At 35.8% G+C, this 13,756-nt stretch overlaps 2 protein-coding genes across 8 annotated transcripts in view; one reads left to right on the top strand and one right to left on the bottom strand.

Moving 5' to 3' along the window:
* Nucleotides 1-10,271, top strand: part of LOC135686905 (inverted formin-2) — a 40,436-nt gene extending 30,165 nt beyond the window's left edge. For 5 of the 7 annotated variants that reach the window (XM_089108971.1, XM_089108974.1, XM_089108972.1 and 2 more), the window contains one exon: nt 18-1,685. In XM_089108971.1, coding sequence (XP_088965097.1) covers nt 18-1,030 — 1,013 coding nt within the window. In that variant the 3' untranslated portion in view covers nt 1,031-1,685. Of the gene's footprint in view, nt 1-17; nt 2,868-8,991 lie in introns of those variants that run through there. The other 2 variants (XR_016143832.1, XM_089108976.1) reach the window with 2 other exon arrangements.
* A 95-nt stretch (nt 10,272-10,366) lies between these two features.
* Nucleotides 10,367-12,494, bottom strand: LOC135686906 (cytochrome c oxidase assembly factor 5). The gene is made up of 4 exons (XM_089108979.1): nt 12,385-12,494; nt 11,697-11,835; nt 10,895-10,996; nt 10,367-10,631 (listed from the first exon to the last, which is right to left on the bottom strand). The coding sequence occupies exons 2-4, from the start codon at nt 11,811-11,813 to the stop codon at nt 10,590-10,592; spliced, it is 261 nt and encodes an 86-aa protein (XP_088965105.1). The 5' UTR covers nt 11,814-11,835; nt 12,385-12,494; the 3' UTR covers nt 10,367-10,589.
* Nucleotides 12,495-13,756: the final 1,262 nt, after the last annotated feature.

The raw sequence follows: 13,756 nt of genomic DNA, 5'->3' as shown, positions 1-13,756 counted from the left end.
CTCCTTTCTATTTACAGCCACTCTGAGAAAATCAGACAGCTCTGTTGAATCAATTAACGAAAACGTCAAGACCAGAAGCAGATCTGCGAGTGCAAATTCAGACATGCATGCGCAAAAAGGTACACTCAATGAAGATATGAGATCTTTAAACAGTGTTACTGAGGAGGCCACCGAGAAGGGTTCAAATACAGCATCAGCCACGAACAGCCCTAGAGATGAGGCACAAGCGAACGAGAATACACCTATAACTACAGAGGAGGAGAGTAGCGTTGTTAACACTAATCAGGACAATGCATCAGCCAAAGAAGTAAACGGAATTGACGACGTGGCGAACATTTTGCCCGTTTGCAATGGCGAAACAGATGAAAATGAGGAATTGCACAGATCTAAGGGATCAGTTGAAGTTGAGGATATCGAGATTAAAGTTGAAAGTGAAGCCGTGTGCGAGAATTCATCCGAAAAGTTGCTTAGTAAAGAAGACGATTCTGAAAATTTTGTAGACATTGGAAATACTGTTACCTCGGATAATGACCAAGTTAAAGAAGATGTAGAAAAAGTGAATTCCGCCTTGCAAGGATTTGTAGGAATACAGAAGTTACCTAACGGAAGCCAAAGCAGCAACGGAAGCCTCAATTCTTCAGCTGTAAGTGAAGTTAAGAATTCGCCAGGTCTCAATGGATTACAAATGCATGAATGTCCTGAGAACGAGGTCAGTACGGAAGATGGCGTTCCAGATGAAAAGGAGGTAAATGGCACGGAAAATAGCAGGCAACCATCAAAAACTGAGGAGGTGAAGCAAAGGCTGCAGAGCAAAATTGCGGAAAAGGACGGGGGTAAGATAGATTACGATGAAATAGTTTTTGATACGACTGAGCAGCCTGAAAGCAAGGCTGTGTCCGTGTCACCGACTGGCGATAATTCTGCAAAATCTGTTGCCTCTAAGAAGAAAACCGGTAGTAAGCGAGTAATGTGCTCTTGTTATTCACGACATAAGGGAGAGAGAAAGTCCGATCGGTGCTCTCTCATGTAATAATCGTAATAAAGATTACTCGTTAATAATTTCTATCCCGGGGCAAATTCTTTGGCAAGAGGCATTAAGAAGTTCCCAGCAAGATTAGGGCGATTTTTCCAGCTATAGGGTCGTTTCTGGCAAAAAAGGTTAATCATCATTGTTGAGACCGTGCAGAAGCCAAGGAAAAAATCTTTTAAAGGTAATTTTCTTGTTTATTTTAATGGTTATGCCCTGAAAAGACAAAAAAGTATTTATATTCCCATAAATTATCATTTAAAGTGAGCGATCTACGAATGCGAAGTTCGGGAAACAAAACTCTAAATCAAAGAATTTTGGTACCCAAGAAATGATAGAAATATTCGATTGTATACAATAATTCATGTTTGAGGGGCTTTGTCATTATATTTTTTTGTTACTTCTAGATAATATTTTGATTTCGCTAGCATTTATATATCTATCAAAACAGGGTAATGCATAATGCATCGTAAATAGCATTATTTAAAAAGTAGGTGCTCGTTCACTATTAGAACGCTAAATGTATAATTACGCAACGAAGATAGAACATGTTAAAATCAGATAAAACAATGCAGATAAACTTAGACAAAATGGGCGTGCCACAAAATATACATTCCTTAGTATAAAGATTGCACTGGAGTGGTGTTGCAAAATAGTATTGAAACGAATCAACTGAGAGTTTCCAGGTACAATGATACATTATGACATTTGTTAAAATTTTTGAGTGACTGGCTGGTGAAATTGGCGAAGCGTTGACAGTGACTGGCGAATTCAAATATGCTCCTGTCTATATATTGTCTTATACATCATCCCCACAATAAGGTCTCAAGTCTAAGATGCCTGTGAGAAGGCTTGTAAGAAACTTTTATTCGATGTTATTTTGAGGCACTCCTTGTTCTTTTAAAACCTGAACGTATTAACGATTTTGCTGTTTAAAAGAAGAAATAATGTAAAATTTATAACGAGGAGAAGGTTATTGCGGAAAATTTTTTCTTCTTTTCTTTCTTATCTCACTTTGTGGATAAAGCCTTTATTGTATTATGACTTTACAAGAAGTTGACTCAAAAGCATTGGTTTCTCTGTGAACTTTTCTCTCGTTTTGCCAGTGTTGCTTCAAGACAATGCGATACAGTTCGATTATCAGATAGCTTTTTGAAGCTCAGATCCTTGATTTTGTCTCAAGATTACAAAAACTTTTGATATTTAGAACTAAATACTTTGAATTATAATATTTTTGGTCTGATTGAAAAATTTTTATGGAGAAAACTAGACTTTTCGCGTTTACTTTAGAAGAAATCTTACCAGCTTTTCAAAGCGAACCGATTTACTGATTACTGACATTGCATGTTTTTTATGGAAAACAGCTACGGAATCCTCGATCTTCAGATTATTGTAAAACTGTGCTTCCATCTATAAATTTTCGTCAGCGTGCAATACAAACTTTACTACATGCTATGAAAACAAAACAGCCTTCGAAAAGTTTCATAGAACTATATTGTACGATGTTGAATAAAATCCAGACTAAGGAACTTCGATGGTGTAAAGGTGGTAGCTGGAATATAGATGCTTTTCAACCTCGATTGGCTACAGAAACCTCGTGTTAGGAGGTTAGCTGGGCTCAGAGATAAATGACCTGCCAAAACAAAACAATGAATAATTCCAGATTATTTCACAGTGACCAGAATACTGGATCTTAGCCTGAAATGGGTTTGAATACTGATAAAAGATGGCTCGGTGCCAAGCCATATTAAAATAATTTCTACAGTTGTTTCGATATTGTGACTGCTGAAAACTGGTCAAAGGAGGCTTTCCGCTCTTGCATCGCATCGTTTTTTCACTGGCAAGTCGAGACCATTTGCTTATCTTTACTAGATCAGCTGGCTATATTGCTACCTGCTTTGCATTTTTGCTTGTGTACATCGTTATCCGTTTATCTTCACTTCTCTTTTATGCTTCTTTATATTGCTACATGTGCGCTTATATTCGCAATAACTTCTCCACCGTAACGTTTTCTAACAATGCTAGTATTTATCGTAAACAGGTAGATATAAATATTACACTATTCAATTCATACTATTACTATTTAACAGTCAAATTTACCTTTTTTAAACGTGTAACGTTTTTGCTAATCATAAAGCTCTTTTATTCTTAGTAAATATTCATAACTTAATTGTTTATTATGGAAAAGTATCAAAAAGTAAAGTAAAGTCTAATATATTGTTTTAAATTTTGAAACTATAACTGTGATGCAACATTAATAAAAATTTTAAAATTTAAACAACATGTTCTTATAAAAAGTAATAAATTAAAAATATCGTGAGATATTATATTTGACATTGGAAAAAAATTTACGATGGTGGGATTGTCAAAAATAATATCTTGTAAGTGTGTATCCAAATCTAAACTCAAAAACTGTAAGATCTTTATGATTAATAAATTCAAGATCTTTCAATTTTTGAAATTTTATCATCATTATATGCTGCAAGCGTAGTGCTTAGGAATATGCGTTGATTGCAAATATTTTTTATAGTTTGTTTGAGGATAAATCTGATCAATCTGAAATTCCTAAAGGCTCCTGGGTGAATTCGATTGGAATAAAATAAGACAAAAAAGGAACGCATATGGCTTAGAAATTGGATAAAAAGATCTTGTTTTTAAACCATCACAGCAAGAATGCGGTTTCAGGTTTAATTAGGTTTGGCTAAGAATCCCGTGGTTTCACACTATTAATAATTTTGATCAGTACGGTAAATACAAATCAAAAATTACCTTCAACTGGACAGACAATAACAAGATTTTATTTGAATTTTTGAAGTAGATAAACGTTATTCATTTCGCTTATATCACATTTTAAACACGGTGTGAATAAGCCAAGGCGCCGTGGGGTGGCTTTTGAAATGGGTTTTCGTGGCAAAATTTCATGGAAAAGCCAAATAATATTTTTTTTTTGATATTAGGAATAATGCAAGCGTTTGGTTTTTTTGCAAATTGTGGAATTACCATGTCGCTCTTTGCTTCTTGGTTGATTTGCTGGTTCTAAAATCCAAAGGGGTTTGTTTTTGAGTGAAGATAAAGGCAGCCTTTCCACTAGCCCGGGTTAAAACAAAAACGGGTTAAAAGTTATCCGTTTCTGCGTTGCGCTCCCACTAACCCATTTGAAAAACGGATAAGTTTGAAAACGGGTTACAGAGAGGGTCAGTTTTTACCCGGGTATCTTTTGATCCACCTGCGAGTTAATGGAAACGCCGAACCTGGATAACTTCTGACCCACTTGCAACTACAGCAACGTTTAAGAATTGAGATGGCGCCAGAAATCGAAAAACAAAATCCTCGATGTGGCGGTTGCTTCCATTGGCCTACAACGATGGAAATTGAAAGATTATTGATGCAAATACTGATTTCTCTTACAACTTTTCACCCCGAATATATTTAACCCGGCTTAAACGTTCCCACGATCAAAAACGGGTTGAAAACGGGTCGAAGAAAATTGCCGTTTCCATTGACTCACTTCAAAAACGGATAACTTTTAACCCGGTTTTGTTTTAATCCAGGCTAGTGGAAAGACTGCCAAAGTGGCGGACTGAATCTTATTAAGCATCGACCCTACGACTCGACTCTGTATCTGTTTTTTACAGTTGTGTCTCTATTCTACGTGCTTTCAACTATCATTTTCATTTTGAATCCTTTAGATATTATATTCCCCTTAGCTGTAACACTGTCAAATAATATTAAATTTTACCGGTTCATAGGCCTAAATCGATCTCACAAATGTATACGAAAAACTATTTGGTCAAAATGAAAAGTTCTCCCAGAGAGTCGTGTTGAAATATGAAATATAACAAGTTAGGGAGCTGACTGAAACTGATAGACAGGGTGTTTTAACGTGCAGTTCTAAAGAAAAATCTGTGCAGTTCTAAAATTTTACTTTAATGAACAAAAAAATCAGGAAAACTTTTGCAGATAAAACAGACAAAAGTTTAAACAAAAAGACCGAAAGATGATAAATAAAGATGACGTTATTGGGATATAGAAATTATAGAAAAACATTCAATGCCGAGTAATAAAAAATTTGCACAAACTTAATAGTTGTTATATCGTTTTTGAGTCACACATACACGAAGTACGAAGTTGATAGTGTCAAAGCAAGAGACTGTTTGAACTCTTAAATCAAAGAACATTAAAAATTCAGAGCAAAAAATAAATCATGTCACCAGTTTCGAATTTCAATTTTCCAGTTGTATGGTCAAACAAAACAGACCGACAACTAAATTGGAGAAAATTTAACATTTACTTCTCAAGATGCTGTGAAATTGCTATTTATACCTTGCTTTATCGTCATCGGTTTCGTCCGTCTAATGGGCATAGATCGAGAAAAGACGATATTCAAGTTTTTAAAACATTATATATTACATCGCCATTAAATTACGCTCCACAAACACAATTTCGTTTTTCAAGATTCTATATAGTTGACTTTGGTTTCTTGTGATTCTCTATAACTACGAACTCACAATGGTTGTCATATGCTCTAAAATTTGGTTTTCTATTATAATTTTCTTTATAATTTCTTTAAAATGGAGTGTTATATATAGGCCTAAATTACATTACCGATCAGCATGGCAGTTGGATATGCTTATTAACAACGTTAGAACCTCTACTTTCAAGTAAGGGGTCTGGGGCAGTAGCGCAGCAAGGAGGGGGCAGCCGCCCCCAATGCACAGAAAGTTGGTGTCTGAGAAAAGTGCGAAACTGCAATAAAATCAGTACCTTAGAGGAGGGGGCTGAGTTGACATTTCAGACAAAATTGAAAAGTTTTCAAGACTGCAAGCGAACGACTGTAAGAAATATTCTGAAATTTTACGCTAATCTACAATCCGTCATAAAATATATTGAGACCAGTGATGGAATCAGAACACATTTATTCACAGTAATCTACTAGAATTGTGTTCGACCCCCTTCCCCCTTCAAGCAATGATGTTGAGATCTTGTTATTATACACCCTCGTCTGTGCCTCTACTGAATGGTTTACAATTTCCCCTCGTTTTAGTGTTTATATAAAAAAGTCCTTCACGTTCTTCAATTTCCCGATAAAATAGACATTGAAATGCTAAAGCTTGTCGGGGATTTTGCAGATTTTGCTCCAAGGATAACGGACATAGTTTAAAATCTACGTATACTGCTTATCATTTTTAGATATTTGCTTACAACTTTGAAAAAACCAATTTTTATACGTAGCGCTTCCTCGCCTCACACAATAAAGAATATATACATTTAGAGGAATTGCGAAGGCAATAGACAGTTTTAGCATGGGGGTCAGCCCCAAGAAGCTACGTATGACGGTTATTCTGTTTGATTAGCCATTCATTGCCACCAAAAAAGCCATAGCTTTTCCAAATGCATTTTCAAAATGGGTCATTTTCCCAAATTCTTAAGGGTGTGGTCAGCAAACATTTTCCCGGGGAAAAATCTCCGGACCCTCTGCGGTCGGACTCCTCTTTGCCCCTCCAATCTTCTAAACCTGGCAACGCCACTGGTCTGGAGCACAAGCTACCTGTATCTGCGCATTGTGTACATTTGGTTTATACTCATAAAAACCAATAATTTTTTCGTCAACATCGTTGAGTAGCAAACTCAGATTTAGCATACTAAAGACAATACTAAATAATTTACAGACAGAATAGAGTATTGAAGCTGGAGTTCTGAGATCTTTGATGGGATTTATTACAAAAATTTTCTGAGTCTGTTGATGATTATATAGGCAATAACTGGATTATCTAACGGGATGTCTCAAACGCACGTGACTCTAAAAGAGCACAGTGAAAAATTTTTACATGAAATTATGGGAGGATTTTTTTTCAATTTTGCCGTTTGACAAATCTAAGTTGTTCTTCGTCAAGTTAAGCTCTTTGTCAACAAAGAATGTAGATTAATTTGATTTTTTTCTAGTCGATTGCGACTTAGTTGCAAAAAGACGGCCGGGGAAATCTTGCTTAGCCTGCCAATTTGGTCTCGTAGCAACGAAGTCTTGTGCACTTATAAAGTACGGCGTAACCAACAAAATTGGTGATAAGTAGCATTAACGAAAGTATAGAGCCTTGCTGGAGTCACGCTAGTTATGACGAAGACAAGTGCTTTTACAACGTGCATCATTGAAGTAAAGGGCGGACGAAAAATCATGAAATTGATCATAATATTATTTACTATTTTAACTGGTTTTAACAGGTTTTAACAGGTTTTGTAGGAAAATTTGGCCATGAGTCATAGAGATAAGATTTTCAGAATGCTGAACAGTGGACCAATCTCTGTCTACTGACCGTGCCATGCTGAAGGGACTGATAATATTCTTAAAATGAATTGGCAATGACATGTGTTAGCCTGTAGCTTAAAGGCTCTTGCACAACTTTGCGAGGAGTAGTATGATGAAGGCTGGTTTTGATAATATAGTCGCAAAGCGCGCCGATTGCGCAAGAGCCTCTACATTATCTACAACGTTAGGGAAGAATGAAATCCAACTTGAAATCTGTTTTCTCCAACCTCGAGAAAGACACGGTTGTTGAAGACAAAAACCAAAATCATTTTTTAATTTGATACCTTTTTACGCTGGGTGTGGACTGTAGTTCATTCTGATGGTCAACGCTTGTAACTAACGCCCATAAATAACGCTTGTTACTAACGATTGTAACTAATGCTTGTAACTAACGCTTCTACCATACGCCAGTAACTAACGCCTACTTCTTGCTTCGTAAATTTTCAAGATTCTTTTTCAATCTTGATAATACTGAAATCCATTTTCTATCCCTGATTCTTAGCTTCAAGGAAGATTGTTTTTCTGAAACGCTGAAGATTTGCTCTTGTGCCGAATCATTTCAATTTTAAATAGGTTGTTTGAGAGTTAACGATTTTTTTAAGTTGTATGGAACTTGAACGAGCGTCATAATGAAATACAGGACATCTAGTTTAGATATCTTGATTAAACTTGGTTGTGATCGTTAATCTGGGCAATTCATTAGTGGGAAAGCTTTTGTCGCATTGTACGCCGTTGGACTTAGCAAAAAATCGTCCAGACGCTATTGTAAATTTAGAGGAGTACCTGGAGTTTTACAGTTTGTAATTTTAGTAAACCGCCAGCCGAAATATGTACCTTAGATTAAATGTATATATTGCAACTTAATTGAAGCGTTGGCCTAGGATTCTACCTTGTAAGTTGTTGTAAAGTCTAGGCCGGTGGATGAAGAAAATCAATTTTGTGAGATTATATGCAATTCGTGTAGAAAAATGTGCGTATGATACTACTCCACTCAGCAACTATTAACAACTAACTCCCGAGGTCATGTGCCGAAGTGATTTATCGAAAGACCTGTCAACTCATTGGTCGACGGGAGAAAAGACTGGGCACCACCCTATTTCCAGGACTCGATCGCTCCAACAGGGGGGGGGGGGCAAAACTCTCTGTTTATACCGGAAGGTGTCCCTTTTCTACTCATGCTGTTTTTGAGAAATTTTAACGAGGGTTTGGCCTGTTATTTTCATAAGCACAAAGCTCCTGTACACCTCAATGCTGTCTATGTGGTGCAAATAAGCCGATAGCCTTGGAAATATTACTCAAAATAAGCACCCAACCAGGGTTAAGCGATTTTCAGAGTTGTTTTTAAGAAAATCAAAGTTTAGAAATAATATAATTAATCTTGATTTACTTTTGACCTTCTGAAACTATAACAAATACAGTCAATGGAAAAGAAGCATTGAAATCATTCCCCATCACTGTGCATATCGCCATTCAAAGCCCCTGCAATGGTTCTAAGAAAAGTCATGGTCCTCCAAGGCCTAGACCAGTATACTACTATTGTCTAATTAATAATCTTTTTTATCATAATCTTGCGATATTTCTGGTATTGGTTGGTTAATTTAGTTGGTAAAATGTTTACTTCTTCAGCATTACATAATCTCAAATACTTTTTAATTTTTAGGAAACTGCGTTATTTCTTAAATTGGTGAAGTTGAAAGTAGTCAAAGGGCTGCGCAACAGACGACACGCTAGCTACTGCAACAACGACTGCAGAACAGTACTCGACATCCGATACCATTATGAAACTACAAGTTCAGCAACCATAACTTGTAAGAAACCACCTTTGAAGAATAGAAGGCACATAACCTTCTACATATCTAACAAACTGGGCTGTTAGATATAAGTAATTTTTTCAACAGAACAACAAACACAATTTCATGTTAAAAATGAAACATGGCATACATAATTTAATACCATTCACAAAACGTTTTGAGGGGATAACAATAAAACTTTTTTTTTTCCAAAAGGGTAGGATCTATTGTTGACATTATCTTTGGTGTTAAACTGGCTGATAAATGAGATCTAAACTCTGTTATAGCTTTTGATGTTTAGAGGCTGGCCTAATTACCCATGGAAGCTAGGTAAGAAAGTAATGGTTACCTGAATTTGAAGAGGATTTGATCAAGTGTGGATATAGGGCTCTCAAGGTACAGAGAAAAAATGAAGGAATTATTAAGCAAAAGAGAATCTGGTGGATATCTGAAGGAGGTATAAGTGCAGTTATGGCTGTATGACACACAGGTAGACAGTGAGTTGAAGGTGAGCGGGAAAATAATTTCATAAAAATGTCTCCCAGAGCAACCCAGAAATATTTCACTCCCTATTCCCTGTGCCCCTTCATAACTACACAAATCATCATAACTACAATAAAAATTGATGTTACTTTTATATTGAATAGCATATTACCGGCTTATAAATAAGTTATTTTTAGAACATGTAATACCAAAACAAATATTTTCCATTTTCCAGCTTGATGCTAGGTGTGTTTTCCCTGCAAAGCTTATCTCCTTTCTCAAATCAAGCAAAAGGAAAAACGTTTTGATAGGTTTTATTTTTTTAGACAACAGATATTATTTTTATCTTATGCCCTGATCATCAAGAATTCCTTGCACAACTAACACATGCACCACAATACATGCACAGATTTGGACTGTTCCAGAATTCTTTGATTGCTTTTAACTACAGCTAAATATCACTGTACAGCTTCAGCAATTTGAAGGTAACATAATTTTCAACAAAATCTGCACCTCACATTTATTTTATGAATGTCTTATCAATTTTGTTAAATTTTGAGTTGAAGTTTTTGAGAAGTTGCCTGTTAATATGGAAACAATTATGTTGAGATAAAACGTTGTTAATTTTTTTATAATTTAGATGGAATTTTATTTTGATGTTTGTCAATTCTTGTGCCTTTCCAAATTTCTGTCTGCTTTTACAAATTTCAATATTGTGAACAAATTCTATACATTAATTAGTCTAGGAAGATAAAAATCAGCTTTTGAGATTTTGGCAGTGCATATAGATATTTATGTTGGGAGCCTGCTTGGGCCCATCTTACCCAACTCAAGACTTTATTTAATCATTTAATTTGCTATTCCAGATTTAAATTTTTTTTCTAGACACAACTATTTAAAAAATTTGTAGACACAACTAATTTGCCAAACTAAATATCTTCCATTCTTAATTAAAAAAATCTATTTACAGTTCTGATTAGCTAGTTCAATATCCTTTCCTTCCTCTGAACCTCATTCGCATGTCAACCTAATGAAATAAATAAGAACCACCTAAAGAAACTATAATTGTAGAAAATGTTAATTCATTTCTAAAAGCTTCTATTTGTAAAAGCCTTGTAAGTTAATGCATTTACTTGAGGCCAATCTAAAGTATTTTTTTAAGAAACCTAGATAAAACTTGTCTAGGATAGAACTAAAAGGATCTTAGGTAAGTTCAGGATAAAAAATCAAATAACTTTTTGTAGAAATAAAGGATATGGACAAAGACAATAAGAAAACAATTTAACTTACCAATGAGCGTTTGCATTCAAAGAATGTATATTGAATCTGTCTACATTCATCACTAACCCCTGTTGCTTCCGGGTGTAGGCACTCTCTAATTTTTTTACCTTCCTATAAGAAAGGATGTAATTGTCAGACAATATGGATACAAATTTCTTATATACATTGAAGGATGTACATTGTATCAATATACCTTGAAAATGCATTATAAACTGGGTCTTGTGAAAAAAGGTGAGATTGCTTCTTGTGGGGACAGGTTCATTTTGAAAAATTGAAACTGCAGGCTTATAATCACATCCATTCAGTAATCTTGTGCTCTTGGGCTGAACAGCAAAATAGGACTGGTAAATTACTACTTACTCAACATTCAATAAAGTGAACATGACCTGATTTACACTGATATTGTCAAATGTTATTGCCCCAAGGGTTATGGGCAGTAGTTATGAAGAACATTTATAAAAGAAATGTGCTTGGCTCATGAGGGGTCTTGCATGATCAAAATACAAAAATGCCTGGGTAGGAAAGTTGTGTGTATGGACAATATATTGCAGGTAAGCCAAAAAATCTGGTAGCAAAACAAATTTCCTGATTCTCTAGCTTGATAATAGATTTTCTCACTATAAAATATGCACAAGTTATGATTGATACAGTCAACTCAGCTTATAGTCACTCCTAGTAGTAACAGTCACATAAAATTAAGACCCACATAAGCAAACCTATTTGAATCAGCTTATTTACATTCACACTGTTTACAATCATAAGTTTTTCAAGAAACGTTTGGTGTTACTATAACTGGAGTCTACGGTATTACCTTTTGGAAACAGTCACTTTGTGTGATACAGTCAATAAACTCTTTCCTAAGGCCATCACAGGAAGGATGCTTTTCTTTAAATTTCTTTTCCTCTTCTTCAACATCAAAGTATGACATTGCTAATTGTAATGTGACCCACCTGTAATGTATTAGCAAAAAAGTTGCTATAATGCAAATAACCTTAAACTGAAAACATGATTTACTTGATTTTGGTTTTCCAGTAGCATGCGGTACAAGATAGGCCTTATGTTGAGAAATTGCTGAATAGAAGGGTTAAGGCCAAACTTAATTCTCATAGATGGACAAATACTTTTCTGAACAATGTAATATGTCTCGGTCTCGCTATTTCGAAGAACAAAACCTTTGATGCCAATCCATTCTCCTCAGAATCTAAAGAGCTTTTATTGGTAAATATTGAAATTTAAGTAAAAATGACACATAGATTAGAAAAGTTATTTTGACCAAGGTTCAGAAACAAAAGTTTGAAAGTTGTATGCTTCAAAATCATGATCATAAACAGCAAAAAGTGAGATGATTGCACTGGAAGTTGTAAGCCTCAAAATCATGGTTCACGATCATAAACAGCAAGAAAGTGAGATGATTGCACTGAAAGTAAACATATATCTAGCCTAAAAATCTTCCCAAACTACAAAAAACTCAGACAATAGCAACACCAACTATATAATACCTTCGAAAGTATTCAAGCTTCAATTCTTGCCGAGCTAGTCTTCAGTCTTGAAACCTTAGAACATCAAGCTCACGCGGCCATTTCCCTAGTATGCTCCATTTCGAGGCTCCATTCGAGGCATGTATTATCGAGGCTCCATTTGGGGACTTCAAAAAGGCATGACTTGTGTAAAACTTTTGCGTAAAAAAAACTCAAAACATGTTTTTCAGCATATCAATTAATTACACGTTACTTCATTTAGGTAAGTTGTTTAAAATTCAATTATTGAATGCAAAATTACAATAAGAATATTAAAGAAAAAACAACCCTATATAGAAATAAATCAGCTGACTATGGTATAACGAAGTGTACTTCAAAATTATTTAAACCAGGCATTTAAAGCAGGGCCTATGCCCCCAAGAAAATAGCTAACAACCTCTTTTCCTTTGTTTCCTATTAACAATCTTCTTTGTTCCTATTCAAACAAGGGTAGCCCCAATAATTTTATCCTTCACACGCCACGGTAAACATGAGAAATCATCTCTGATGGAGCTCATTTCTTCAAAATAAAAAGCTTCTCTAGAATCACAAAGCTTGGCAACAGTTCACTTAGGGGGGTGCCAGTCACCAATTTTCCGACAAATAAGGGCGCGGCCTAAGTTATTTCAATATGGGGGTGCGGCATTTTGACGCAATTGATTTTGTTTATCAGAGAGGATGTTCTCGTTAATTAATCATCGCTTCAATTTTCGAGTGACTGTGGGTACTTGGGTTTCGAAGGCCTTGAAACAAACCCGAAAGACGCGGTCCCCCTGCGAGCGGAGCGAGCAGGAAATTTTTGCGACCACGCCCTTTAGATTGTCTTGCATTTCAGAATATTTCTTGCAGTCATTTCTTGCAATCGTTTAGAACTTTTAACTATTTTTAGGCATAACTACGTTTCATTGATCTCATTCTTAAAATAGAGTTCATTACTTGAGGCCCCCTCGACCTGAAAGCCCTGAGGCACTTTGCCCCCTTGTTCCCCTCGGCAGCCCTGCTTACAGTGGCTTCCAGTACCTCTGGGATCAATGTTCAAAGTTTTTCAATAAACTTTGACCCTTCCCTAAACACTAAACTTTAGGTAGAAAATAGTTCGCCCTGGATATTGGACATTAGATTCTAGACTCCGGCTGCCGAAAGGGAGTCATTTTAAGTTTTTGGGGGACATTTGCCCCTCCGTGACACCCATAGCGCTAACTTTACCTGTTTTGAATTGCTGAGGGCTTTTGGGCAATACTTTGAAGTTCACATCCTCATCTTATCCCAATTGTTCACTAAAGCTATTGCTTTCATGGGCTCCGACGCAGGTTGGAAAGTGGAGGGGCCAAGAGAAAATATAACAATCATCACA

This window comes from Rhopilema esculentum, chromosome 6, assembly GCF_057945365.1.
Source record: "Rhopilema esculentum isolate cy_ngs chromosome 6, ASM5794536v1, whole genome shotgun sequence".
Taxonomy (NCBI): domain Eukaryota; kingdom Metazoa; phylum Cnidaria; class Scyphozoa; order Rhizostomeae; family Rhizostomatidae; genus Rhopilema; species Rhopilema esculentum.
The sequence above is the reverse complement of the archived record's forward strand: the minus strand, read 5'-3'. Positions and strand labels throughout refer to the sequence as shown.